This window comes from Panthera pardus, unplaced genomic scaffold (genome assembly GCF_024362965.1).
Source record: "Panthera pardus isolate Hobbes unplaced genomic scaffold, ASM2436296v1 HiC_scaffold_22, whole genome shotgun sequence".
In the NCBI taxonomy this organism is placed as follows: Eukaryota; Metazoa; Chordata; class Mammalia; order Carnivora; family Felidae; genus Panthera; species Panthera pardus.
The window spans coordinates 32,057,721-32,082,782 of NW_026526788.1; the positions used below are offsets into that span (position 1 = coordinate 32,057,721).

General features: G+C 51.0%; 1 protein-coding gene across 1 annotated transcript in view; it reads left to right on the forward strand.

The window, feature by feature from the left end:
• The window catches only part of CDH23 (cadherin related 23), a 413,989-nt gene that overhangs the window by 373,722 nt on the left and 15,205 nt on the right, over positions 1-25,062 (forward strand). The window contains 12 exon segments of the mRNA XM_053888562.1: positions 8,325-8,546; positions 8,857-8,976; positions 9,616-9,796; positions 12,976-13,109; positions 13,655-13,864; positions 14,403-14,510; positions 15,947-16,049; positions 17,394-17,519; positions 17,845-18,048; positions 19,978-20,436; positions 23,497-23,613; positions 24,735-24,959. Of these exon segments, the coding sequence (XP_053744537.1) occupies positions 8,325-8,546; positions 8,857-8,976; positions 9,616-9,796; positions 12,976-13,109; positions 13,655-13,864; positions 14,403-14,510; positions 15,947-16,049; positions 17,394-17,519; positions 17,845-18,048; positions 19,978-20,436; positions 23,497-23,613; positions 24,735-24,959 (2,209 nt within the window).

A 25,062-nucleotide genomic window follows, 5' to 3' on the forward strand; every position in this document is an offset into this window, starting at 1 on the left:
TCCCTCAGGGCTCCACTCAAGTCGTTGCCCTTCACGAAGTGTCCTGAGCTCCCCGGCGGGCACCCCTCCAGGCCTCACTGCCTACACCCCTTTCAGCGATCACACCTCAGTTGCCAACCAGCTCATCCGCACCCGGGCTGATCCGCCCTCCTGAGGCTAGACTGTGAGCTGTGGGTGACTAGGGCCTCCATTGTACCCCAGCCTTGCTGAAGCTTCCGGGGGCTTGGCTGAGCCATGAGGGGTCTTGAGCTCACGCGACCCCCAGGCCGAAGGACAGAGGACAGCCAGAGTCCATCTGGGTTGGGAATCAGAGTAGAGGAACTAGAAAGTAGCCAGGAATTCTGGGTACCCCGTGGGTGTCCCGATCCTAGTCAGAGGCTCTCTGGGAGCTCTGTCCTCACTCCTGGAAGGCAGGCATTATGCTTTTACTGCTACGTGATACTGCCCTGGCCCAGGCCCCCCTGAGATGGGAGCCCCAGAGACTGCCAGGACAGAACGGGGGCCTTTATCATGATCCTGACCTTGTGACTCCACTTGGGGAGACAGCCCAGGGCCTTTTCTGTTGGCAGAGTGTGAGTTCTTCCACCCACAGCGGGTAGAAAGCCGATTGAAATCAGGTAGATCCTGGGCCCTCTTCCCACCCTGGCCAGCCTCTGACAGAGGTGAGGTGGGGTCACTGAAGGGTGAGACCCTAGAGCACCTGGCCTGGCCTCACCCAGACTGCCCTTGACCAGACTCCTGCTGCCCCTGGGTCTAGAAGGTGGATAAAGAGAGCCTGGGATTAGTGGGAGGGAAACCCCTCCCCCAGTGAGCTAGGACACCTGAGCAGGGCCCAGTGGCACTGTCCTCCACTCCCCTGCCCCCACAAGGTCCACTAGTAAGCCTCCTGGGCTTGCATCAGAGTGAGATACAGAGGCATTGCTCAAGGTGTGGGCACAGTCCAGAAACCTCAAGCACTGTTGCCTCAATGCCAGGGCAGGAAGGACTCAGCTGAGAGGGCCTTTGGGTCACTGACTTCCTCCTCACCCACCTTTTCCTCCTAGGTCCAGGCCCGGTCACAGAGAGAAGGGGCTGTGTGGGGCAGCCCCCTCTCCCAGCCCCTGCAGCCTGCGTGATGGCTAGACCTCCTTTGGGATCCTGGGGAAGTGGGAAATGTCAGCACTGCCGCTCCCATCAGTGAGGCTGGAATGCAGCCCCTTCCCTGCAAGGGGGCACTCCTGGGCTCCCGCTGGCATCTCGGGGATCTCAGGAGGGCTCCATGCTGGCTCCTGGCCGGTGACGTGTGCTCGCGGCTGCATCCAGGACCATGCAGAGCCAAGAAGTGAACACGGTGGCTTCTCTAGACGGTCACCTTTTCTCAAATGCTTGAGGCACACACCCTTTATTGACATAATGGACCTACAATATTGTATTCGTTTCAAGTGTCTATCGTAGTGATTCAGTATTTTATACATTATGGAATGATCCCCATGATAAGTCTAGTTACCATCTGTCACCATACGGCGTTGTTAGGATATTATCGACTGTGTTCCCCCTGCTGTACTTTTCATCCCCATGGCTTATTTATTTTATAAGTGGAAGTTTGTACCCCTTCATCCCCTTCACCTGTTTCACCTGCCCCTGCCCCCCCTCGCTGCTCTGGTAACCAGCCGTTTGTTTCCTGTATCTATAAGTCTGTTGCTGTTTTGTTTTGTTTGTTCATTTGCGGTTTTTTTTTATTCTACATATAAATGAAATCCTACTGTATTTTTCTTTCTCTACCACCTTTCACTGAGCATAATATTCTCTAGGTCTATCCATGTCTTCACAATGGCAAGATTTCATTCTTTTTTGTGGCTGAGTAATATTCCATTGTGTCTATAGACCACATCTCTCTTTATCCATTCATCTATTGATGGGCACTTGGGCTGCTTCCATAATTTGGCCGTTGTAGAACAAGTTTGGGCTTCTACAATTTGGCCGTTGTAGAACAATGCTGCTGCTCACATAGGAGTGCATGGATCCCTTTGAATTTGTGTTTTTGTATTTTTTGGATCAACACCCAGGAGTGCAATTACTGGATCATACGGTAGTTCTATTTTTAACTTTTGAAGGAACTTCCATACCATTTTCCACAGTTTACATTCCCAACAGCGCACAAGCTTGCCTTTCTCTCTATATCCTCACCAACACTTGCTGTTTGTGTTTTTGATTTTAACCACTCTGACAGGTGGGAAGTGATATCTCATCGTGGTTTCGATTTGCATTTCCCTGATGATGAGTGATGTTGAGCATCTTTTCATGTGCCTGTTGGCCATTTGTATGTCTTCTTTGGAAAAATGTCTATGCAGGCCCTCTGTCCATTTTTTAATCCGGTTATTTGTTTTGCTAAGTAGTGTAAGTTCTTTATACATTTTAGATATTAACCCCTTACTGGGTATATGATTTGCAATTATCTTGTCCCATTCGGTAGTTGTCTTTTTGTTTTGATGATGGTTTGCATGAAAAGCTTTTTAGTTTGATATAGTCTTGTTTGTTTATTTTAGCTTTTGTTGCCCTTGTCTGAAGAGACTGAGCCAAAAAAAATAAAAATTGCTAAGTAAACATTTAAAAGAAAGAGAGAGAGGGGTAAGAGAGGGGAAAGAGAGATGAAGGAAGGAAGGAAGGAAGGAAGGAAGGAAGGAAAGAAGGAAAGAAGAAAAGAAGGAAAGAGAGAGAGAGAGAGGCAGGCACCTGGGTGGCTCAGTCAGATAAACAGCTGCCTCTTGATTTCTGCTCAGGTCATGATCTCACAGTTCATGAGATTGAGCCCCACCTCAGGCTCCACACTGACAGCACAGAGCCTGCTCGGGATTCTCTCTCTCCCTCTCTCTCCACCCCTTCCTCACTCTCACTCTCTCTCTTTCTGTCTCAAAATAAATAAACATATTTTAAAAAGAAAAAAAGTGTTGCTCTTATATCAAAGAGCTCATTGCCTATGTTTTCTTCTAGGAATTTTATGGTTTCAGGCCGTATTTTATGGATTAAAGTCTTTAATCCATTTTAAATTTCTTCCCATTGTATATTCTTTTTTAAAGTTTATTTATTTATTTTGAGAGAGCGAGTGAGTGAGCATGTGGGGGAGGGGCAGAGAGAGAGGGAGAGAGAGAGAATCCCAAGCAGGCTCTGCACTGTCAGCACAGAGCCTGATGCAAGGCTAAAACTCACCAACCATGAGATCATGACCTGACCTGAAGTCAGAAGTTTAACCAACTGAGCCACCCAGTTGCCCCCACTGTATACTCTTGCCTTCTTTGTTTTAGATTAATTGACCATATATGCATGGGTTTTTTTCCTGGACTCTCTGTTTTATTCTGTTGATCTCTGTGTCTGTTTTTGTCAGTACCACATTATTATGAGGACTATAGCTTTGTAGTATAGTTTGAAACCTTGGGGATGATACCTCCAGCTTTGTTCTTTTTTCTCCAGATTGCTTTGGCTATTTGGGGTCTTTGTGGTTTCATACAAGTTTTAGGATTCTTCTAGTTCTGTGAAAAATGCCTTTGGTATTTTGATAGGGATCACATTGAATCTGTAGAGTGCTTTGGGTAGTACAGACATTTTAACAATATTAATTCTTACAATCCATGAGCATGGTATGTCTTTCCATTTTTTCATGTCATCTTCAATTCCTTTCATCAGTCTTAAAGTTTTCAGAGTACAGGTCTTTGACTCTGGTTAAAGTTATTCCCATGTATTTTATTCTTTTTTGATGTAATTGTAAATGGCATTGTTTTCTTAATTTCTCTTTCTGATAACTTGTTATTAGTATACAATTTATGTATGTTCATTTTGTATCCTGTGACTTTTCTGAATATATTTTTCAGTTCTAATAGTTTTTTTGGTAGAGTCTTTGGAGTTTTCTCTATATAGTATCATGTCATCTGCAGATAGTAACAGTTTTATTTCTTCCATTCCCAGTTTGGATGCCTTTTATTTCTTTTTCTTGTCTAAGTGCTGTGGCTAAGACTTCCAATATATGTTGAATAAAAGCAGTAAGAGTGGACATCCTTGTCTTATTTCTGACCTTAGAGGAAAAGAGCCTTCAGCTTTTCACCACTGATATTAGCCGTGGGGTTGTCATATATAGCCTTTATTATGATGAAGTATGTTCCTTCTATACAACCTTGTTATGAGTTTTTATCATAAATAGATGTTAAATTTTGTCAGATGCTCTTTTTGCATCTATTGAAGTTTTCATATGATTTTTATCCTTCATTTTGCTAATGTAGTGTATCAGGTTGATTGATCTGTGAATGTTGAACCATTCTTACATCCCTGGAATAATTGCCACTTGATTGTGGTATGTGATCCTTTTAATGTATTGTTGAATTCAGTTTGCTAATTGAGGATTTTGGCATCTATGTTCATCAGGTATATTGGCCTGTCATTTTCTTTTCTCATGGTCTGTTTGCCTGGTTTTGATATCAGAGTACTCCTGGCCTCAAAAAAGGAATTTGGAAGCATTCCTTCCTCTTCAATTTTTTTAGGATAATTTGAGAAGGATAACTACGAACACTTCTTTAAATATTTGGCAGAATTCACCTGCAAAGCTGTCTGGTGCTGGACTTTTGTTTGGAGGGAGTTTTAAAATTACTGATCCATTTTTATTACTTGTAATCAGTCTATTCAGATTTTCTACTTCATGATTCAATCTTGAAAGGTTGCACGTTTCTAGTTTTTTCGTTTCATTGATCTTGCTGTTGTTGTTTTTTTAGTCTTCATTTTATTGCCACTCTGATATTTATTTCTTCCTCTTACTAAATTTGGGCTTTGACTGATCTTTTTCTAGTCCCTTTAGGTATAAAGTTCAGTTGTTTTTTTGGGATGTTTTCTTGTTTTCTGAGGTACATCTGTATCACTATGAACTTTCCTCTTAGGACTGTTTTTGCTTTATCCCTTAGATTTTAAAAAGTTGTGTTTCCATTTTCATTCATCTCAAGGTATTTATTTTCTCTTTGATTTCTTTTTAACCCATTGGTCATTTGGTAACATTTGCTTATTAGCCTTTATGTATTTGTGGTTTTTTTAACATTTTCTTCTTTTGATTTCTAGTTTCATGCCACTGTGGTCAGAAAAAATACTTGATATGATTTCAGTCTTCTTGAATTCACTGAGACTCGTTTTGTGGCCTAACATGTGATCTATCCTAGAGAATGTTCCATGTGCTTTTGATAAGAATGGTATTCTGTAGTTTTGGGGTGAAATGTTCTGTATATACCTACGAAGTCCATCTGGTCTAATATGTTGTTTAAGGCCAATATTTCTTTATTGATTTTCTGTCTGGATGACCTATCCATTGATGTAAGTGGGGTATTGAAGTTTTCTGCTAGTATTGTATTACTGCCCATTTCTCCCTTTATGTCTGTTAATATTTGGGTTTTTTTAATGTTTATTTATTTTTGAGACAGAGAGAGACAGAGCATGAATGGGGGAGGGTCAGAGAGGGAGACAGAATCTGAAGCAGGCTCCAGGCTCTGAGCTGTCAGCACAGAGCCCAATGCGGGGCTCGAACTCACGGACCGTGAGATCATGAACTGAGCCGAAGTCGGACGCTTAACCAACTGAGCCACCCAGGCGCCCCTGTTAATATTTGTTTTATACATTTGGGTGTTTCTATGTTGGGGACATAAATCCCTACCACTATTGTTAATGAAAACTAACACAAACACATTATGGAGAAGACTGTAAAATCTGTATGAGTTTTCAAAGATAACATGAGAGATTGTGAAGGTATTTCCTTCTCTTTTTTTAATGTTTTATTTTATTTTTTGAGAGAGAGAGACAGAGTGTGAGCGGAGAAGGGGCAAAGAGAGAGGGAGACACAGAATCTGAAGCAGGCTCCAGGCTCTGAGCTGTCAGCACAGTCGAACTCACAAACCGTGAGATCGTGACCTGAGCCCAAGTCGGACACTTAACTGACTGAGCCACCCAGGCACCCCTTTGAAGGTATTTCCTTCTTAAGACAGACACTTCAGAGTATACCTCAAAGTCTGTGCAAGTGCCCTCTCCACTCTGGTAGAAAAGTTTGAGAAATGTTAAAATGATGCATTTCCCCTCTGTGTGTGATTACTGTTTTAATAAAGATTCATCGAGGGGTGCCTGGGTGGCTCAGTTGGTTGAACGTCCAACTTCAGCTCAGGTCATTATCTCCCCATTTCTGGGTTCGAGCCCCGCGTCAGCCTCTGAGCTGACGTTCTCTCCACCCCTCCCCCATTCATGCTCTGTATGTCTCTCTCTCTCCCTCTCTCTCTCTCAAAAATAAATTTTAAAAATAATAATAATAAAAATAAAATAGGGGCTCCTGGGTGGTTCAGTCAGTTAAGCGTCCGACTTCGGCTCAGGTCATGATCTCCCAGTTCGTGATTTCCAGACCCGTGTCAGGCTCTGTGCTGACAGCTCAGAGCCTGGGGCCTGCTTCGGATTCTGTGTCTCCCTCTCCCTCTGCCCCTCCCCCGCTCACGCTCTGTCTCTCTCTCTCTAAAATAAATTTAAAAAAATAACAAAAATAAAAAGATTCACTGAGACTCTAAGACCCAGATGAATGCTTCCCTGATAGTGGGATTTATTCCACATGACTTATGACAGCACACCAGACCCCCAGAATGCTTGAACTAGAAGGGACTTTAGATATAAAATCAGGTTCTTTATTAACAGAAAAAGTCTAGAAAGGAGATGTGGTATGCCCAAGTTCACAGAGCTCTATCTCAAGGTTGCCAACCCTACCTGCTTGGGAAACAATTTTAGCAACCACATGACCCCCACCTCTCCCAGATCCATAGCCGCAGCTCAGTGGACCCATTGCCTCCTCAGAGGCAGTGACAATCTTCTCGGCTGTAGGTCTACTGCTCTCTGTCGGTCTCCCCACAGGGGTTTCCAGAGCCACCCAAGGTAGGTTTCAAAGCCCCAGAAAAAAAGATGTACACAAGCTGTCTCCATCCAGCTTTTTGTATCACCTGCTTTCTATTCTCTGGCCTTGGCAATGGCCTAGTCATAGTCTCTCTGCCCAGGCATTTTTGCATTATTATAACCTTATTATCTTCTATTAGTCACTGATTATGGTTTGTCTTAGGGTCCTGGCAGGAAACAGATGGCACACTTAGGGCTCCTCTGAAGCAAGTTTAAGGAGGGACTATATACAGAGGGCTGGTGAAGCACCCATAGACCAGCAACTGCAGGAAGCGGCTACCACCCATGCATCCAGAAGGACAATGAGAGGAGGTGAGGTGACATGAGCCCAGGGAGAGCTAGAGCCATGGAAGGAGGGCCACCCAGCTGGAAAAACACAGCCACTGGCAGAACTGCAGTGAGGAGAGGAAGGAGTGTGGAAGAAATGCCCTCACCTCTCTTTCTTCCCTCCTCCTGGCTTTTTCCAGGACTTCCTGTTTCTAAAACCCCTCTGGAAGCTACATGGCAAAGGAGCCCAGATGAAACAGTCTACAGGGAACATCCTCCCAGGTGGGGAAGCAGAAAAAGGAAGGGGGGCAGTGCAAGGAACAGAGAATACCAGCACGTGGCTAATTTCTTTCTCCCATTTATGTACTCTGCTTGTAAAGTGCCACATCAATAATTTCTCTCTGTTTCTTGAGTGCTGATCACTGAGTTCCAGCTGGCTAGATATTTTGTGTGGTCTTATTAGACCAAGCATCAGCCAGAAATGGCCAATTACAGGACAGCATATTGCAGACAATGTTCTTACAGTGAAGTCATATTCTGTGAGCTTTCTTTTTCATGGTTCAACAAGTTCTGCCAATTTAATTGCCCCAAACCCAATGTCTTCCTTCTTAAACATGCTGAAATTAGGTATCTTCCATTTACATGAACAGTGGGTGAATTTTAATATTGTATTGGGCTGAGAACATCACATTCTTAACTTTCGTGATCTAGCAGGAAGCCCAGGGTCAGTAAGGCCCTGGCCCAAACAAAGCTGTGGGCTAGGGGATTGGTTACTGGGATTCATCTCATATGTCAGTTTGAATCACTAGATCGCTGTGCTGACAAGGATTATGAGGTTGCATCTCAGCAGTGCCACAATTGATTAGTGATGTCTGTCATGGGCATAGACAAAGGAGCAGTGATGTAAGTGCCATCTTGGACCTAAACAGTTACCTAGCTCGGCTTTTGGTAGCCTCTGTGATTTCCTCCTCTACCAGCCTGTGACTTTCCACCCTCTCATCCTTCTCTCTTTCTCTCACCATATTGTATCATGCTAAGTGATCCCAGCCTAGGAGAATATCCAGCTGGCTCCACTGGTCAAACCATCTTACCCAACTGAGCGAGGAACCTGACCGTATTCTTCTCCACAGGCCACCACTCACGTGTACGTGACCATCGTGGATGAGAACGATAATGCACCTGTGTTCCAGCAGCCCCACTACGAGATCTTACTGGACGAGGGCCCAGACACAATCAATGCTAGCCTCATCACCATCCAGGCACTAGACCTGGATGAGGGGCCCAATGGCACAGTCAACTACGCCATTGTCGCAGGCAACATCATCAACACCTTCCGTATCGACAGACACACGGTCAGCAGCTGATGGCGGGGTTTAGGAGGAGGTTCATCTGGCTAAAGGGGTTAGAAGGGACCTTAGTGACATCATGGGAGATGGGAGCAGAGCAAAGATGGGAGTCTGGAGGAAACTTGGGGGGGGGGGGCATCCAATGCAGAAGGAGGCAAGCTTGGGTGGGATGGCAACAAGGGTTCCCCATCCTGGCTGGGATGTCAGAACATGCCTCCTGGGGTGGTCTGAGGGGACCGCATGAAGAAGCTGGTCCCTGGGGTGCCCCATATCCACCATCCATTGATCCACCCTGTCCCCTCTCTTATCCCCCCAGGGCATCATCAGTGCTGCCAAGGAGCTGGACTATGAGATTAGCCATGGCCGCTATACTCTGATGGTCACTGCCACGGACCAGTGCCCCATCTTATCTCACCGCCTCACCTCTACCACCACGGTGGGTGGGTGGGTGGGACAGAGCCTCAACTTGGGGAGGACAGGGCCCAGAAAGATTGTCCGGGAGAAACACCTAAATCCAAGACCCCTATCCTGGTCTTGGCAACCGAGCCGAACTTGATGTGTGACTGAGGATCTTACTGAACTTCTCTGTGTGGCCGCATCTATCAGACAGATCGTGACACCTGCCTTCCTCCCCTTCACGGGAAGAGCGCAAACTCTGGCCAAACCAACAGAAGCTCCTACCCCTGCTCTCCACTTCCTAGCTGTGTGACGCTGGGCAAGTCAGTTAACCTCCCTGAGCTTCGCTTCACTCCTCCATAAAAGGGAGATAATAAAAACTGTCAGGGTGTGGGAGGGACAGATGAGACCATGGGGAATGACCACAGTGCAGCAATAAATAAAGGTTGGAGCGTAACTATTAATAATGTGATGATGAAGCCCATATAAAGGCTTTAACAATGATAGTAACTCATCCACAGACATAGCTTAAAAGGCCTTCCCCCATCCACGATCCCTGAGGATTTTGGCATCAACCCGATGAGACAGGGTTATCAGACCCACTTTACAGATGAGAGAACTGAGCTCAGCACAGGGCTGGCTGGGATGCAGCCCCAGCTAAGTTTATCCACCATCTCAGGTGCTTGTGAACGTGAACGACATCAATGACAATGTGCCCACCTTCCCCCGAGACTACGAGGGGCCATTTGACGTCACCGAGGGCCAGCCAGGACCCCGAGTGTGGACCTTCCTGGCCCATGACCAGGACTCGGGCCCCAACGGGCAGGTGGAATACAGCATCGTGGACGGAGACCCTCTGGGTGAGTGGGGCCTGAGCCAGGCGTGGAGGGCGGCACAATCTGGGGGCCTCTCCCCCCACCTTACTTAGGAGCCGTGGCCTTGCTCTCTCTGGGCCTCAGTTTCCCCCACCCATCAGATGGTGGAAATACTCTTCTCCCCACCCCTTCTTCATCGGGATATGTGAGAACATTCTGAAATCCGGGAACAGAGACTGGTAGCCTTGGAGGGTCAGAGACCCCTTTGAGAATCAGATAGAAAATGCCCCTGTGTCATACACAGAGAAATAACTCCAGCACGGAGGGAGGATGAATATCCTTGCCCCAAACCATCAGGACCCCCTAGATGCATTCAGCACCCAGATTTTTCTGTGCATCTTGTTATCATGAAGAGCCTTCACAGCTACCTCAGTGGTTGTCCTGGGGTGAAGAGCAGGGCTTGCCCTGGCCAGAGAGGTTCCTCAAGTCAGTTTCCACTCATTTCCATAGAGTAGGAATTCCAAACTTAAATGCCTGCTGGTGTCGGGCGGGAGACATACATGGGAGAAGGGGTCTAGGCAAGACAGTAGGGAGTAGCGGGGGCTGTAACAGCCTGCAGCTCAGCTCCTGCCAGCGTGGCCATGTCCAAATGCAGGCCCAGACAGGCCAGGTCTTCCCATTTTCAAAAGAAAAGCTAGAAATCCAAATCTTTGTGAAACATCCTGATTTTTAATTGATGACGCAACAAATATTTATTGAGCACCTACCATATGCCAATCATATGCCAAGTGCTGAGGGTACAGTATGGTACAAAAGAGACCCAAATCCCCGCCCTTCTAGAGCATGCGTTCCAGTTGGAAGACACAGGCAATGAACATCACTGATTCAGGACCTGAAGGTGGATGTGGGACCTGCAGCTGTCAGTCAAGCCCGTTCCTCAGACCCTTCATACACCCTCATCCTCCCTGAAAGCCCCCACTTCCTTCAGAGGACTGCCTGGCCTTCCTTTCGGCGTCCCCCTAATGATACCAAGACCTGCCACGGATTCAGCACACACGAGGTGGACCCGGCCTTGTCTAGCCCCAGCTCACCCCTGCAAGTGCACCTCTTTATTGGCCCATTTTCCATACGAGGACATCGAGGCAGGGCCCAGTCACCATGCCCAAGGGCACAAAGTAGTGAAGTCAGGATGCAGATGGAAAGTCTCTGCTTTTTTTTTTTTTTTTTTTACGTTTTTATTTATTTTTGAAGGAGAGAGAGAGACAGAGCATGAGCAGGGGAGGAGCAGAGAGAGAGGGAGACATAGAATTTTGAAGCAGGCTCCAGGCTCCGAGCTGTCGGCACAGAGCCCGACGCGGGGCTCGAACTCACGAACTGTGAGATCATGACCTGAGCTGAAGTCGGACGCCCAGCTGACCGAGCCACCCAGGCGCCCCAGAAAGTCTCTGCTTTTAACCCCTATCTCCGGAAGGAGTAGAATGGCAGGAAGTTCCCTGGGGCCAAGCCACTGAGGATAATTTGTAGTGTGGGGGCCCTTGGCCCGCCCACCTCCCTGATCTTCATTCCTCGAGCTGATCTCATGGAGGTCTAGCCTGGGCCCAGTCCCCCAGAGCCTTAGACCTGCCCCCCCACCGCCCCGAGTTCTCAGGATCGCTTTCCTTCCTTCAAGAGGGCAGCTGGCTTTGGAGAGCGGGCAGGAGGCCATCTGTTCGCACATGGTCAAGGGGCTGAGACAGGGCTGGGAAACCCCTAGAAAGGGAATCCCCAGTTCTCGTGAGCCCTTGGAGTATCAGGCTCAGGAAATCCGGCTCCAACCAGTTTCCACTTCTCTAGGAGGGGGCGGCCTGTGAGGGTGCAGGTGGGCCACAGAGGGCTGTTACTGCAGTCAGAGAGGCAGGGGTGGTGAGTTTGGGTGGAAAGAGTAGGGAGAGGGAATGGCTGGGCATTTGGGCCTTCACCCTCGCCATGCCCCTGTGCTCTGTGTTTCCAGAGCAAGTCAGTGCCCCGCTCTGGGCCTTTTCCCCCAGGTGTCAAAGGGAAAGTGAAAGGAAGTAGCTTTCTCTCTGTCCCCAGGTCCCGGGGGAGGGCACAGAGGCAGCCCCCCTTCCTCATGCTCGCCTCTGCCCGTCTTCTCCATCGCCTTCCCTGCCCTTCTTCTGTCCACCTGGGCTCCCACCTGCTCCCCTCCGCCCTTCCCCTCCAACCGCTCTCCGTCCTCACCCCTCCCTCCCAAACCTCCTGCCCTGATCCACTCTGATGGTGGTGTCGGGAAAGACCACCGTCCCAGGATGCAGCGGGCTGAGACGCAGAGGCCTGGATTTGAATACTGGTTCTGGCGAGAACTGCTATGGGAGCTTAGAAAAGTCGTCACACATCTCTGGACTCTCAGTTCGTTTTCCAAACGACACTCAATGGTCTCTGAGGTCCCTTCCACATCAGCCTGAGGATCTGAGGTTCTTGCTGTAGACCCTCTCAGACATCTGCCCCCTCAGCCAAGCCAAAATAAGGACGGAAGCCAAAGGGCCAGCTGAGGGTTTTCCAGAACATCAGAGAAAAGAAGTCAGGTCTGACTAGAGGCCACGGGGTGGCCCCAGACCTGGCAGAACCCTGTGTTCTGCACACCACACACAGCACACCAGCTGTGGCTCGATACCAGGGCTGTAGGGAGAGCAGCTGGGGGCTTCCGTGCCCTCAGTCCCTCCCGCTCTGTCCTGCCTCGGTGCCTCACCCCTAGTAAGGCGTTCCTTCAGTCCCCAATATCCGGTTTTCCAAGACATGGCATCTGGAAGACATTGCACGTTACAAAGTACCCGAGACCCTCGCTAATCAGTTTCTGATCAATAATGATTTGGGTCAGTGGTGGTTAGAGGGTGCTTGTGTAGAAAGGGGCCCCACTTTTTCAACACAACCCTCTTACTCAGGGTCAGTCCCTGCCCTGCACGGGGCCCAGGGAAAGAAACCAGCCTGGCCTCTCAGGCACGTTGGGCTATAAGCGGGCCCGTGAGCACCTGCACCCCTAGCCGTTCTCTGTCCCCCTTGCTCCCGCCCTGGCCAGCTCAAGCGAGGTTCCCTGTGGATCGGAAGCAGGGGGCACAGGAGGACCCAGCCCAGCTATCCCCCACCCCCGCTGAGGAAGGCTCGCTGGAGAAAGGAGGGAGAGGCCTGGGCTTTCCACAGCTCTTGGCCATTCCCAGCTAACTCCACCTCCCTTGGGCAACACCCAGGCGAGTTTGTGATCTCTCCTGTGGAGGGGGTGCTGCGTGTCCGGAAGGATGTGGAGCTGGATCGGGAGACCATTGCCTTTTACAACCTGACCATCTGTGCCCGCGACAGAGGGGTGCCTCCACTTAGCTCCACGGTGAGTCTTGGGGCCCCATTCCGTTGGCTTCCCCTCACTGACCCCTTCACTGTCCATAGAGATTTCTATAAATGCCCACCCTGTACCCAGAGGCCACAGGCTGACCGGGAGCCAGTCCAGACCCTCAGGGCCCCCACCGGATTTGCCAGTGCCTCTTGGGGCTCACTGGGGCCTGGCGGCCGTGGCCATTCAGAGCTCTGCCCACCCAGACAGCCCGGCCTCCGCATCTGTCACTCTGCCATCGCCACCCAGCCCTCTGCCCCATCTCTGCCCCTTCGCCCATTCTGCTTGCTTCTTATCCTCACTTTCATCCTCTTGCCTTTTTTATTGCCATTTTCCTCGTCTTCTCCCTTCTCCGCGACCACCTGTACCTTTCCTTTGTCAATTACCATCGCCCTTACTCTCCTGCCCCATCTCACCCATCCCTTCTGTCTCCGCCACCATGTCTAACACGACCTTCTCTTCCTTCTCTCTTCTCCCTCCCCGCCATGCCCCCTTTTCTCCTCATCCCGCACCACTTCCTTCTCTTCCCCAACGTGCCCCAGATGCTGGTGGGGATTCGCGTGCTGGACATCAATGACAATGACCCCGTGCTGCTGAATCTGCCCATGAACATCACCATCAGTGAGAATAGCCCCGTCTCCAGCTTCGTCGCCCACATCCTGGCCAGTGACGCTGACAGCGGGTGCAACGCCCTCCTCACCTTCAACATCACTGCAGGCAACCGAGAGCGGGCCTTCTCCATCAATGCCACGGTAGGGAGGCCCCCGGGGTTCCTCTGGGAAAAGAGGACCCTGCCCTAGAGGCTTTTCTGCTCCGCTATCTGGGCTCCTTCTGGTTCAATCTCCTCCCCAGGCTTCTGCCCTGTGCTGGGACATGGGCGTCTCTGGGTGGTATGGAATCTTGGATTTCCAGCTAAGCCATCTCTGGGGTCCCTGTCATCCCCAAGGCTTGTCACGTGCAGAGATGGAGCCAGAGCCTGAGTTCCTCTTGGTTCATTACCAAGATGCACCAGCAAGTCCCCGTCGTCCTCTTGGAGTATTACCTACCAGCTTGAGCACCACGGGACCCTCAGGGGACCCACCCTTTGAGACAGCAAGACCTGGGCATCGGGGAATCACTCTTTTGCTCTGGCAAGACCCTGCCAGCCCATTATGGCCTTCTAGACCGTATCTCTGGCGATTTAGGGAGAGAATTCACAGCTATTCCTGGAGCCGCGGGGGAAGCAGTGTGGACCAGAGCCCAAAGTGGGGGACGGGGCACTGCTCAGCTCACCAGCCGTCCACATCCCAGACAGGGGTCATCACCGTGAACCGGCCACTGGACCGTGAGCGGATCCCCGAGTACAAGCTGACCGTTTCCGTGAAGGACAACCCGGAGAACCCACGCATAGCCAGGAGGGTGAGGCCAGAGGACACGGGGGGCGGGGAGCGGGACTGCACGCTGGGGGTGGCAGGCAGTATGCCTGGGGATCAGATGCACAGGTTTTAGAGTCAGCGAGTGCTGGGTTCAAATCCCTGTTGTGCCTGCCGTTGAGCGTGTGGCTTTGGCAAGTAGATTTCCTCTCGTATCCCTTTTTCCTTCTCTTCGGCAAAATGAAGACGAGCCCTACTCCAAAGTTGTGGAAACGACTCGAAGGAGCCAGTGTCTATACAGTCCTCAGCCCAGTGGCTCGCACGTGGCCAACACTCAACGCCAGCCATCATCTTTCCTCCCCACACCACTGCTACTTGGGCACACGCCACAGCTGTGTGTGCACACAGGCCTGCACTCAGAAGCTCATACTCTGGGGTTCTGAGAGGGTTGCATTTTCCAGGTGGCTTTCCCTCAAAAGCCAAGAAAGTTGGATCTTTTTGCTAGGAGGGGGGTGGGTGTCGCAAGGCAGTCCCTTTGGGGGTAGGAGTCTGCCCTCTATTCCCAGCCCATGAGGTCTGGGGCAGAGCCCTGGCCAAGAGTCCTCGGGTCTGGCTCATCTCAGCTCTGCTTCTGACTGGCTGCCTGGCTCGGTCAAGGCGCTGCTCATTCTGCGCCTCCGGTTCCCCATCTGTATAAGCCCAGGAGACATTCGGCTGGAGGTGGTCATAAGCCGCGGGCCCCTCATCTGGCGTTCCTCTCCTTTCTTCCTTCCTCCCTCCTCTCACTTCCGACCTCCTCCTCTTCCCCCCGGCTCTCATCCCCCTCCCTGCCTGTGCTGTAGGAGGGCGGATCACCCTGGAAGCAGCAGCATTAAGTGGTGGGAATCGAGAAGCGGGGAGGCTGGTCCCCACTCTGCCACCAGCCTGCCCTGTGGCTCTGAATAGCCGCCCCACCTCCGGCCCTTCGTTTCTTCAGCTGTGCAATGGAGATAGCGTCCAGGGGTATGGAGAGGTTCTGAGTAAGGACTATACTGTGGTTTTGGAAAGGCAGGAGGTACAGCACTGGGTGAGAGTTTGTTTGAGCCCAGACTGGGGCATCAGGCAGGCCTGCAGGGTCTGAAAGCCAAGACTCATCTTCCGGTCTGAAGTCCTTTACCAGCAGATGGAACACGATTAAATGTTGTTCGCATCCATCCTGTTCAGTGCACAATACCTCTGTGAAGGAGTTAGGATTCCCGTTTGCCAGATTGGAAAACTGAGGCCCAGATAGGGGAAATGATTTGCCCCGGGGCACCAAGAGAGCTGCTAGCACATCAGGGACTTGAACCCAGGTCTCTGGACCTGGTAGGCTTTTTAATTATCTACCTCTCTGCCCTGACCCGCCTCCCCCCCCCCCCCCCCGCCACCTCTCAGCTCCCGTCCAACTGGAGCATTTTGCTAGAACATGGCCTACAACCTAACCTCCCTTTGTGCCTCCCTCAGGATTTTGACTTGCTGCTGGTCTTTCTGGCAGACGAGAATGACAACCATCCCCTCTTTACCCAGAGCACCTACCAGGCAGAGGTGATGGAGAACTCTCCCGCTGGTAGGTGCCAGACCCACCTGGGAACTCCTGCTGCAGGCACCACCCAGGCCCCAGATGCCTGAGGACCTCCCTTGCACTTGATAGGGGCCCCGCTGAAGCCTGGCTGGGGAGGCAGCCTCGCCACCTGGCTGAACACAGACCCAGCAGGTGCACAAGCGTATGGAGGGAGGAAGGGGCACAGCCCTGGGGGGCTGGTGGGCCCCTGGTTGCCACACCTTTTGAGGACCAACCGAAGAGGCCATAGGTCTGCTTGGAAAAGACACCTGTGGTCATTGGTCCCCGAAGGAGTCTGAAAGCAGCCCCATAACCGCCCCCCAAGAGGGGCAATTAAGGTGTGAAGACCACCCAGGAGGGGCTTTGCTCGCCCCTCCCTGCTCCCTCACCCCAGGAGCCCAGGGCATCTTAGAGGCTTCTGGAAGCTCAGGGAGCACCTGGAATCAGAGGAGGGGGACCAAGCGGCCCTGGGTAGGCCAGCCTAGCCCTCTCCCCGCACACACCGAGCAGCCCCGCCTCCCTTCAGAGGGATAGAATCTCCTTTTCACTGTGTCCCCGGGGAGGGCTCCTTACTCCGCCTCCAGCCTCCCCAGACCCGAAAGCTTAGGTCCTAAATCAGAAAGAGGTGAGCTACGTAGGACGTTCCTGTCTCCGGCTAGGCGTCCCCACTCTGTTTCTTAATCTTGCCTGTGTACCCGCTTACACATGTGTGTGCCAGTACATGCCCGTATCCGGGCACACGTGTGGGCTTGCACATGTGCACAGACACACCTAGGTACATGGGTAGGGGCCTACACAGTGCATTCCGTGCGCAAATGTGCCCGCTTGCAGAGGCAGACAGGTGCCCAACCAGGGGGGATCCCAGGCCTGCCAGCGCTCCTGCTCAGTGCACATGTGTGCTCATGACCGTGAACACGAAGTCCTGCACGCTCGTGGGTGTGCCTAGCCGGGTACAACCAGACGCCTATAGGGAGCGTCTTGTACACCTGTATGGACAGACTGGGCTGGAAGCGCATAGCTAGACAGGGCCCACACGCTCAGGGAGCCCCCGACCCTCCCACGGAGCGACCCTCAAAGGCTGCTGGGAAGGCAGGCGCGCTCCGGGCGGGCCGGAGGGGCTTGCTCACCGCTGTTGTGTTTTCTCCCCAGCAGGGCTTTGAGGCTGCTCCCCAGGCATCTGCGTCAGTCTGCCAAGGCTGCCGCAGCCCGGCCCAGGGCTTCCCCCACCCCGTCCACCTCACCTCCCTCCCTCTCATCCATCGTCAGCCATGGCTCACGGGGGCACGGGCGGGGGAGGGGGAGGGCGGGGACCAGACTGGCCCTGCGGTGACCCCTCTCCCCCTGGCCCAGGGACCCCCCTCACGGTGCTCAATGGGCCCATCCTGGCCCTGGACGCGGACCTGGACGTCTACGCCGTGGTGACCTACCAGCTGCTGGGCTCCCAGGGTGGCCTCTTCGACATCGACAACAGCACGGGTGAGGCCTCTGTGCCACCCCAGCACTCCGAGCCGGGCTCCAAGTCTTTCTGCTGGGGTGGGAGTGACCCACTGCTAGACCTAGGGCCTCCCTTCTCAGTGACATCCAGGCTCCCCATGGAGACCCCATTCCTCACAACCTCCATTCCACTGGTTGTTAAGCCTTTGGGGAAGAAAGTCACTGTGTCGCCTTCTCTGCCCCTCTCTCCTCTCTCTCCCCTACCATGCCCCTGTCTTTCTCTGTCCCCTCCCGGTTGGTCCTTGCCCTGTCTCCCCACCGTACCCCTTTTCCTTTGTGTCTCCCGGCTGGTGGCGTCGGGCACCAGGCGTGGTGACGGTGAGGTCAGGTGTTATCATTGACCGGGAAGCCTTCTCACCCCCGGTCCTGGAGCTGCTGCTGCTGGCTGAGGACATTGGGCTGCTCAATGGCACAGCCGACCTGCTGGTCACCATACTGGATGACAATGACAACTGGCCCACCTTTAGCCATCCCACCCTCACAGTCCACCTGCTGGAGAACTGTCCGCCAGGTAAGCAAGGGACAGGCCCCGGGCCCCGGGCCCCCGGCCCCAGGCAGGAGCTGCTTAGTGGTCCTTGGAGAGCCCCACAGGTTGGAGGCAGAATTCACCTGCAGTGGGAAGAAAGAGGGGCTCCCCAGGCAGGAGCTGCTTAGTGGTCCTTGGAGAGCCCCACAGGTTGGAGGCAGAATTCACCTGCAGTGGGAAGAAAGAGGGGCAGTAGGGGGTTGGAGAGAGCACTGGAGAGGGAGTCAGAAAAACCAAGCCACGCTTAATTCTCTGCTCTGACACAGTGTTTATCTGTAAAATGAGATTATTAAGATATGTTCCATCTGTGTTCCTGGATGGAAAAACTGTTTTAAATTCTTTTTAACATTTATTTATTTTTTGAGAGAGAGAGAGAGAGAGAGAGCGCGCGCGCAAGCACATAAAGGGGAGGGGCATAGACAGAGGGAGACACGGAATCCGAAGCAGCCTCTAGGCTCTGAGCTGTCAGCACAGGGCTCGAACTCATAGACTGCAAGATCATGGCCTGAGTCAAAGTCGGACATTTAACTGACTGAACCACCCAGGTGCCCCTAAAACTGACTGTTTTAAAGTCAAAATAGGATTAATGTGATTCCCAGCAAAACCAAATATGGTTTGGGGGTTATATTTGATTCTAAAGGTCATCTGGAAGAATAAGAACATTTTGAGATAGAAGTATAAATAAGACAGATTTGCCTTACCAGATATTATTACGTATTACAAAACTGCGGTTTTTAAAACCATATGATATGAGGGGCACCTGGGTGGCTCCCTCGGTTAAGCATCAGATTCTTGATTTCCACTCAGGTCATGATCTCAGGGTTCATGGGTTCAAGCCCCGCATTGGACTCCGTGCTGACAATGCAGAACTTGCTTGGGAGTCTCTCTCTCTCTCTCTCTCTCTCTCTCTCTCTCTACCTCCCTCCTTCCCTCCCTCCCTCCTGCTCTCTACCCCTCCTCTGTTGATGCTCTCTAAAATAAATAAATAAATAAATAAATAAATAAATAAATAAATAAACAAACAAACAAACAAACAAACTTAAAAAAAAAGTTTTTTTTAAACCACATGATACAAGACTCTGGGACAGAGTAACCCAGAAACAGATACTGGTCAATTAAAGAAGGTAATATTATGTAATAAAGGAAACAATGAAAGGCTCCTGGCTGGCTCAGTGGGTGGAGCATGCAACTCTTGATCTCAGGGTTGTGAGTTCAAGCCCCGCACTGGGTGTAGAGATTACTTACAAATCAAATATTTTAAATCAAGGGTGGGGGGCACAGTGAAGTCGGTTGTGAAACCTACCTAATGTACAAAATATCTATTAATATTTAGTGTAGATTTTCACCCTCTATCAGACACTGAGATGAAACCTACAGACACTCCAGAGAAAATACAGAAGAGTAGAAAGCATTTACAAATAAAAGGAAAAACTCTAGGTAAATATTTTTCTGATTTCTGACGAAGAGGATCTAAGCATACAAGAAACAAATCTTAAAAATGGAAAACTATTATAGTTTGATGCATACCAAACTAAATTTCTTCACACCAAATAATAACAACCAATATCGAAAGGGAGACAACAAACTGAGAAAAAGGTATCTGTCACCAGTTACCATAACTATGTAATTTGTACAAACTGACAGATAAATGGACAGAGGTCAAAGGCAGAAAATTTGCACAAGATACAACTAATCGTTAAATTACTACACATTTTTCAATCTCTCAATCACAGAATATGAAACAAAATGAGATACGATTTACCTACAAAGTTTCAAACATGGGAAACATACAAAAGATAACCACTGGCAAGACGGTGGCAAGAGGGGCCCTTAGGAACCACCAAAAATGTATCTGGCATAAGGTTTTTGGAAGAAGCCACTCTGCTCAGTCACTCCCCATACCCACCCCCACAGGATTCTCAGTCCTTCAGGCCACAGCCACGGACAGGGACAGTGGCCTCAATGGGGAGCTGATCTACCGAATAGAAGCTGGGGCTCAGGACCGCTTCGTCATCCACCCAGTCACTGGGGTCATCCGTGTCGCCAACGCCACCATCGACAGGGAGGAGCAGGAATCCTACCGGCTGACAGTGGTGGCCACCGACAGGGGCACCGTTCCTCTCTCAGGCACGGCCATCATCACCATCCTGATCGACGATATCAATGACTCCCGTCCTGAGTTCCTCAACCCCATCCAGACGGTGAGCGTGCTGGAGTCGGCTGAGCCAGGCACTGTCATTGCCAACGTCACCGCTATTGACCGCGACCTCAACCCAAAGCTGGAGTACCACATCATCGGCATCGTGGCCAAGGATGACACTGACCGCCTGGTGCCTGACCAGGAGGATGCCTTTGCTGTGAATATCAACACAGGTACAAGGGCCTGCTCCCCTCCCACCCCACCCCTGACTCCCTGCCCGTCTCCTTGCCCTCTGCTTTCTTCCCGATGCTCCCTTCTTTCTGTTCCCTCTCTGCTCCTCCCCTTCCCTCAGCTGCTCCTCCTACTCTCTTCCCCTACCCCCACACCACATTGTTCCCTCTCTTTTTCCTCCCTTCCCTGGCTCCTTCCCTCTCTCTTCTCTCCTCCTCCTTCTCCTTGGACCAGTTCCATCTCGCCTTCCAGATTCCCTCACTCTACCAGCGTTCCATGAGAACGCCCATTTTACCACACTCTTGCCAGTACTAAATAAACACTGTTAAGTTTTCACATTTGTAGTTGTATAGGAAAATCATACCTTGTTTTAATGTGTATTTCTTTAATACCCAGGTGGTTGACACTTTTTTCATATGTATGCTAGTCATTTAGGCCACTGTAAATTTTATATATACCCTTGATGATTTTCTTACACTATCACAAAACAAGGAGAACTGTGGTTTATCTTTCACGATCTATGCACATTATTGTAATTTTGATGGTTTTACCATTTTCCCACAAGTTTCATGTTTTTGCTACTCCAGGGAGTTAGGAAGGGGACATGGGACCCCTACAACTACACTTCTTGGAAGGCCCAGAAGAGTGACAGAAAACTAATATGGCTATGACAAAATGCTAAAAATCATTGTTATTCAGAGAAATGCACAGTAAAACAGCAGTGAGATAACAGTTTTCCATATGTAATTAGCAGATATTAGGATGCTGGACAGTATTGAGTATTGGTGACAATATGGGGACATCAGAACACTCGTATACTACTCTTGGAGTCTAGACCACTTCCACCATCTAGACAGCAATCTAGCACAAAGTACACTCATACCCCATGACTCAACAATTCTGTTCCTTGGGTATGTGTCCCAAGGACATTCTCAGGTCAGTAACAGGACTATATGTCATGTTTCCTGCCATGTTATTGGTGGTGGGAGTTGGAGGCCACCTGGGCATCTATCCCTAGGAGATTGGAGAGTAAAACATGGTGAGTGTACCCCATGAATACCATGCAGCAATCAGAAGCAGTAGATTACATTCACAGAGAAATGTGCGTAGACCTTAGAATGGGATATATATATACCACAATCCCATTTGTGTAAATGTAAAATACACAAACACAATACATGATTTTCAGGAACACTTTCAAGTGAAAAATATACTTCAGTCCATTACAGTGATTGACCAAGGGGAGAAAGAGGGAGAGGAGTGTGGGAATAAAAGGGAATAGATACATACATAAAACAAGAGTGGTATCAATGACCACAGGGTGCAGTGAACCAAAGAGTATGATTCACTCAATATGCATCTGAGGCCCAGAGTTAAAAAGAAGACAGGAAAACCATGAGCACTAGGAGAATTTAGACAGGTTAGCCATGTCCCAGGTTAGCAAAATTCCCCCCACAGTAGTTGGTTAGGACCATGGAAAGCTGCCCTGCACCCTGCTCCACCTTATGTTCCACTGATGCCTCTACTGCCACTTTTCTCTGTTCTCCCTCCCTATGACTGATTCTCTTTTCTCTATTTTTCTTTCCAGTGTCTTCTCTGCCCCCTCTTCCTCATGACTTCCCTACCTCACCTGCTTACCTTCCCTCCCCTTTCTTCTTGCCAGAGCCTCAGTCCCCTGAGTGCTTCTATCCAATGGGGCTCCCACTTGCTCCTGGCTTCCTTCCCCCTGCCTCTTCCCTTCCACTCCCTTCCCTCTCAAGCCTCCTGCCCTGGTCTGCTCTGAACCCTACCGTTCCCCATGCCCTGCTCTACTCCATCCCCTCTGCACCCTGAACTAACTGATGTTAACCCTCTTCTCTCTTCCTCATGGCTGGCAGGCCTGCAGGTTTGAGCTCTGTTTCTCTGTCACTTCCCACCTCATCTCTGCTTCACCCCATTGCCTTCCTCCATACCACACCCCTACCACCCTTCCCATCCTGTGGGGCCCAGGCCGTGGCCCAGCCTTTGCAGACTGAATGCAGCCACCCTCTCCCCATCCTCGCTCCCCAACCTCGGGGACGGGGAGCGAGAGTAGGAAGAGGAGGAGGAGGAGGAGGCAGCGGCCCAGGGTAAGTGACCACCCCATGGCTGGGGACCCGAGGAAGACAGAAGCCCAGCAGGGGATCTGCCAAGGGGGAAGGGAATCCCAGAGGCCACACTTTCTGAGAGGGAGCTGGAGAGAGCAAGTTTCACCTAGGATCTGGCCACCAGGCCCTCCAACAGAGCCAGCCCTGAGATTGGCCCAGCTAGGTCTGTCCAGTCCAAGCCCAAGCCTCTGGAAGGTTCCTCTGCGATTCAGGGGCAGGCAGCAGCCGTGGGAGGCAGTGGGCAGGAAAAAAGAGAACACCTCCTTGCTAGTACTTCCACAGGACAGTCCTCGTTCCCCACAATCAGGCCCTGTCATGCCCACGTAATCAAGACAAAGAGGTCGGCCTGACTATCCAGCCTGCCCCACCACCATCCCCTCCAGGGAATACCCTCAGGACTTCTTAGCTGCCTTGACCTTCTTTATACTTGGTCCCCCTAGAATACAAGCAATTTTTAAGTGATAAAATGCGCGGAGCATAAAATGCACAATCTTAATTCAATAGTTCAATAGTTCAATAGTGTTCAGTATACTCACATTGTTGTAGAATGTAAGCATTCTTGGAACAAGCGATTACATGGCACTATGCCAAGCACTGTTCTGAACCCTTTGCAAATGGAAACTCGTTTTACTGCCATAATCCTCAAAATAGCCCTATGCAGTAGGTACTCATTTCATAAATGAGGAAACAAAGGCACAGAGATGTTAAATAATTTTCCCAAGTCCACCTGGCTAGTAAGCAGTGAGTGAGGGGCTGAGGTGCCCCCAGCTTGCAGGTGGCTGTGGCCTCATCCCAGCCAAAGATGTCACCAGCCTGTCCCAGTTCTACTGGGGACCACTGCCCTTGGTGCGGTTTGGGAGAGCTAGCCAGGAGAGCCCCTGGGAGGCCCAGATTTTAGGGGGCTCCCCTCAGACTGAACCTAGTCTGGTCTTACAGGGTCTGTAATGGTGAAGTCCCCACTGAACCGGGAGCTGGTTGCCACCTATGAAGTCACTCTCTCAGTGATCGACAATGCCAGTGACCTACCAGAGCACTCTGTCAGCGTGCCAAATGGTAAGGCTCCCCCCGGGCATCTCCTTTGGGTCACTCAGAGCCGATCAGGGCAGGGGCAGCAGGCTGGGAACGGGCATCAGGCTATGCGAAGAGCATGAGAGGTGGCAGCTACCGCGAGGCTCAGGGTGGCCTTGTGTCCCGGTGGTCAGAGCTCAACGATGGGGGTCCAGAAGCCCAGGGCTATGTGTGATCTTGAACCCAAAGTCTCAGAGTGGGAAGGAGGCTTGGGTAGAGGCTGGACGGGCCCTGAGAAAATGACAGAACAACAGAGACATAGGCCACAATCTCATTATCAGAACTAGTAAGGAGGTGTGGCTGGCATGTGTGACAGGAACCTCAGATCTGATAGGAAGCCATGGGGTCCGCCCAGAGACAGGAAAGTGCAAGGAAACATGAATGTCTGTGGAGGCCACGACACCACTTTGGAGGGCACAGGCGCCAGAGCAGAGAAGGGCACAAGGCTGCCCCCCACCCCACCAACCCCCCCCACCCCGCCTGCAGCCCTAGGCATGAGCTGGGAGGGGCTCCTAACGAAGGGGATTTTGTGTGGGCGGAGCGGGAAGGGGAGGGGGATGTGGAGAAGGGGTAGCCTCAAGTCACCTCTGCCACCTCTGCCTCATGTCCATGAGGCATGGACAGCGGCTGGGGTGGGGAGATAGGCCTGGCAGATATTGGCTACTTATTATTACAGACCAGAGGCCCAAGTTTTCAGTAACGAAGAGCAGATCTGGTCATGGCCTACATGTTCTCCACTCAGAGGGCAAAGGGCCGGGGCAGGTTATGTGGAGGGGACGACTCAGACAGGAAGTAGAAGGCTGAACCGTGGCAAGGGTCTTAAAGACCATCATAGTCCTACCTCATTGGACAGCCTGGGAAACTGAGGCACAGTCAGGGCCAGCAGCTCCACCAAGGTCACCCAGCCAGTTCCCCTACGGAAGAGTGAGCAACCAGACCAGAGAAAAGGATCACGTGCTACCACACAAGGGTTGGGTCAAGCTCCAGGGAGTCCCGGGAGGGCAGTGAAAGGCCCCACCCTCTCCAGCCTTGACTGAGACTTAGGAAGCCTGGTCCAGCCACAGTGGCACCCCTCACGTCACCCTCACCTCCTGCCTCCACGCCAGCCAAGCTGACAGTCAACATCCTGGACGTCAATGACAATACGCCCCAGTTCAAGCCCTTCGGGATCACCTATTACACGGAGCGGATTCTGGAGGGGGCCACCCCAGGCACCACACTCATTGCCGTGGCAGCTGTGGACCCCGACAAGGGCCTCAATGGGCTGATCACCTACACTCTGCTGGACCTGATGCCCCCAGGCTATGTCCAGCTGGAAGACTCCTCAGCAGGTAGGTGGGAAAAATCTGCCAGAAGAAGATTGGGGGACATGTGTCTGTTCCTGCTTAGCCTCCACAAGGGACCGTGGCCCACTTGTCACCCTCCGGGCAGGAC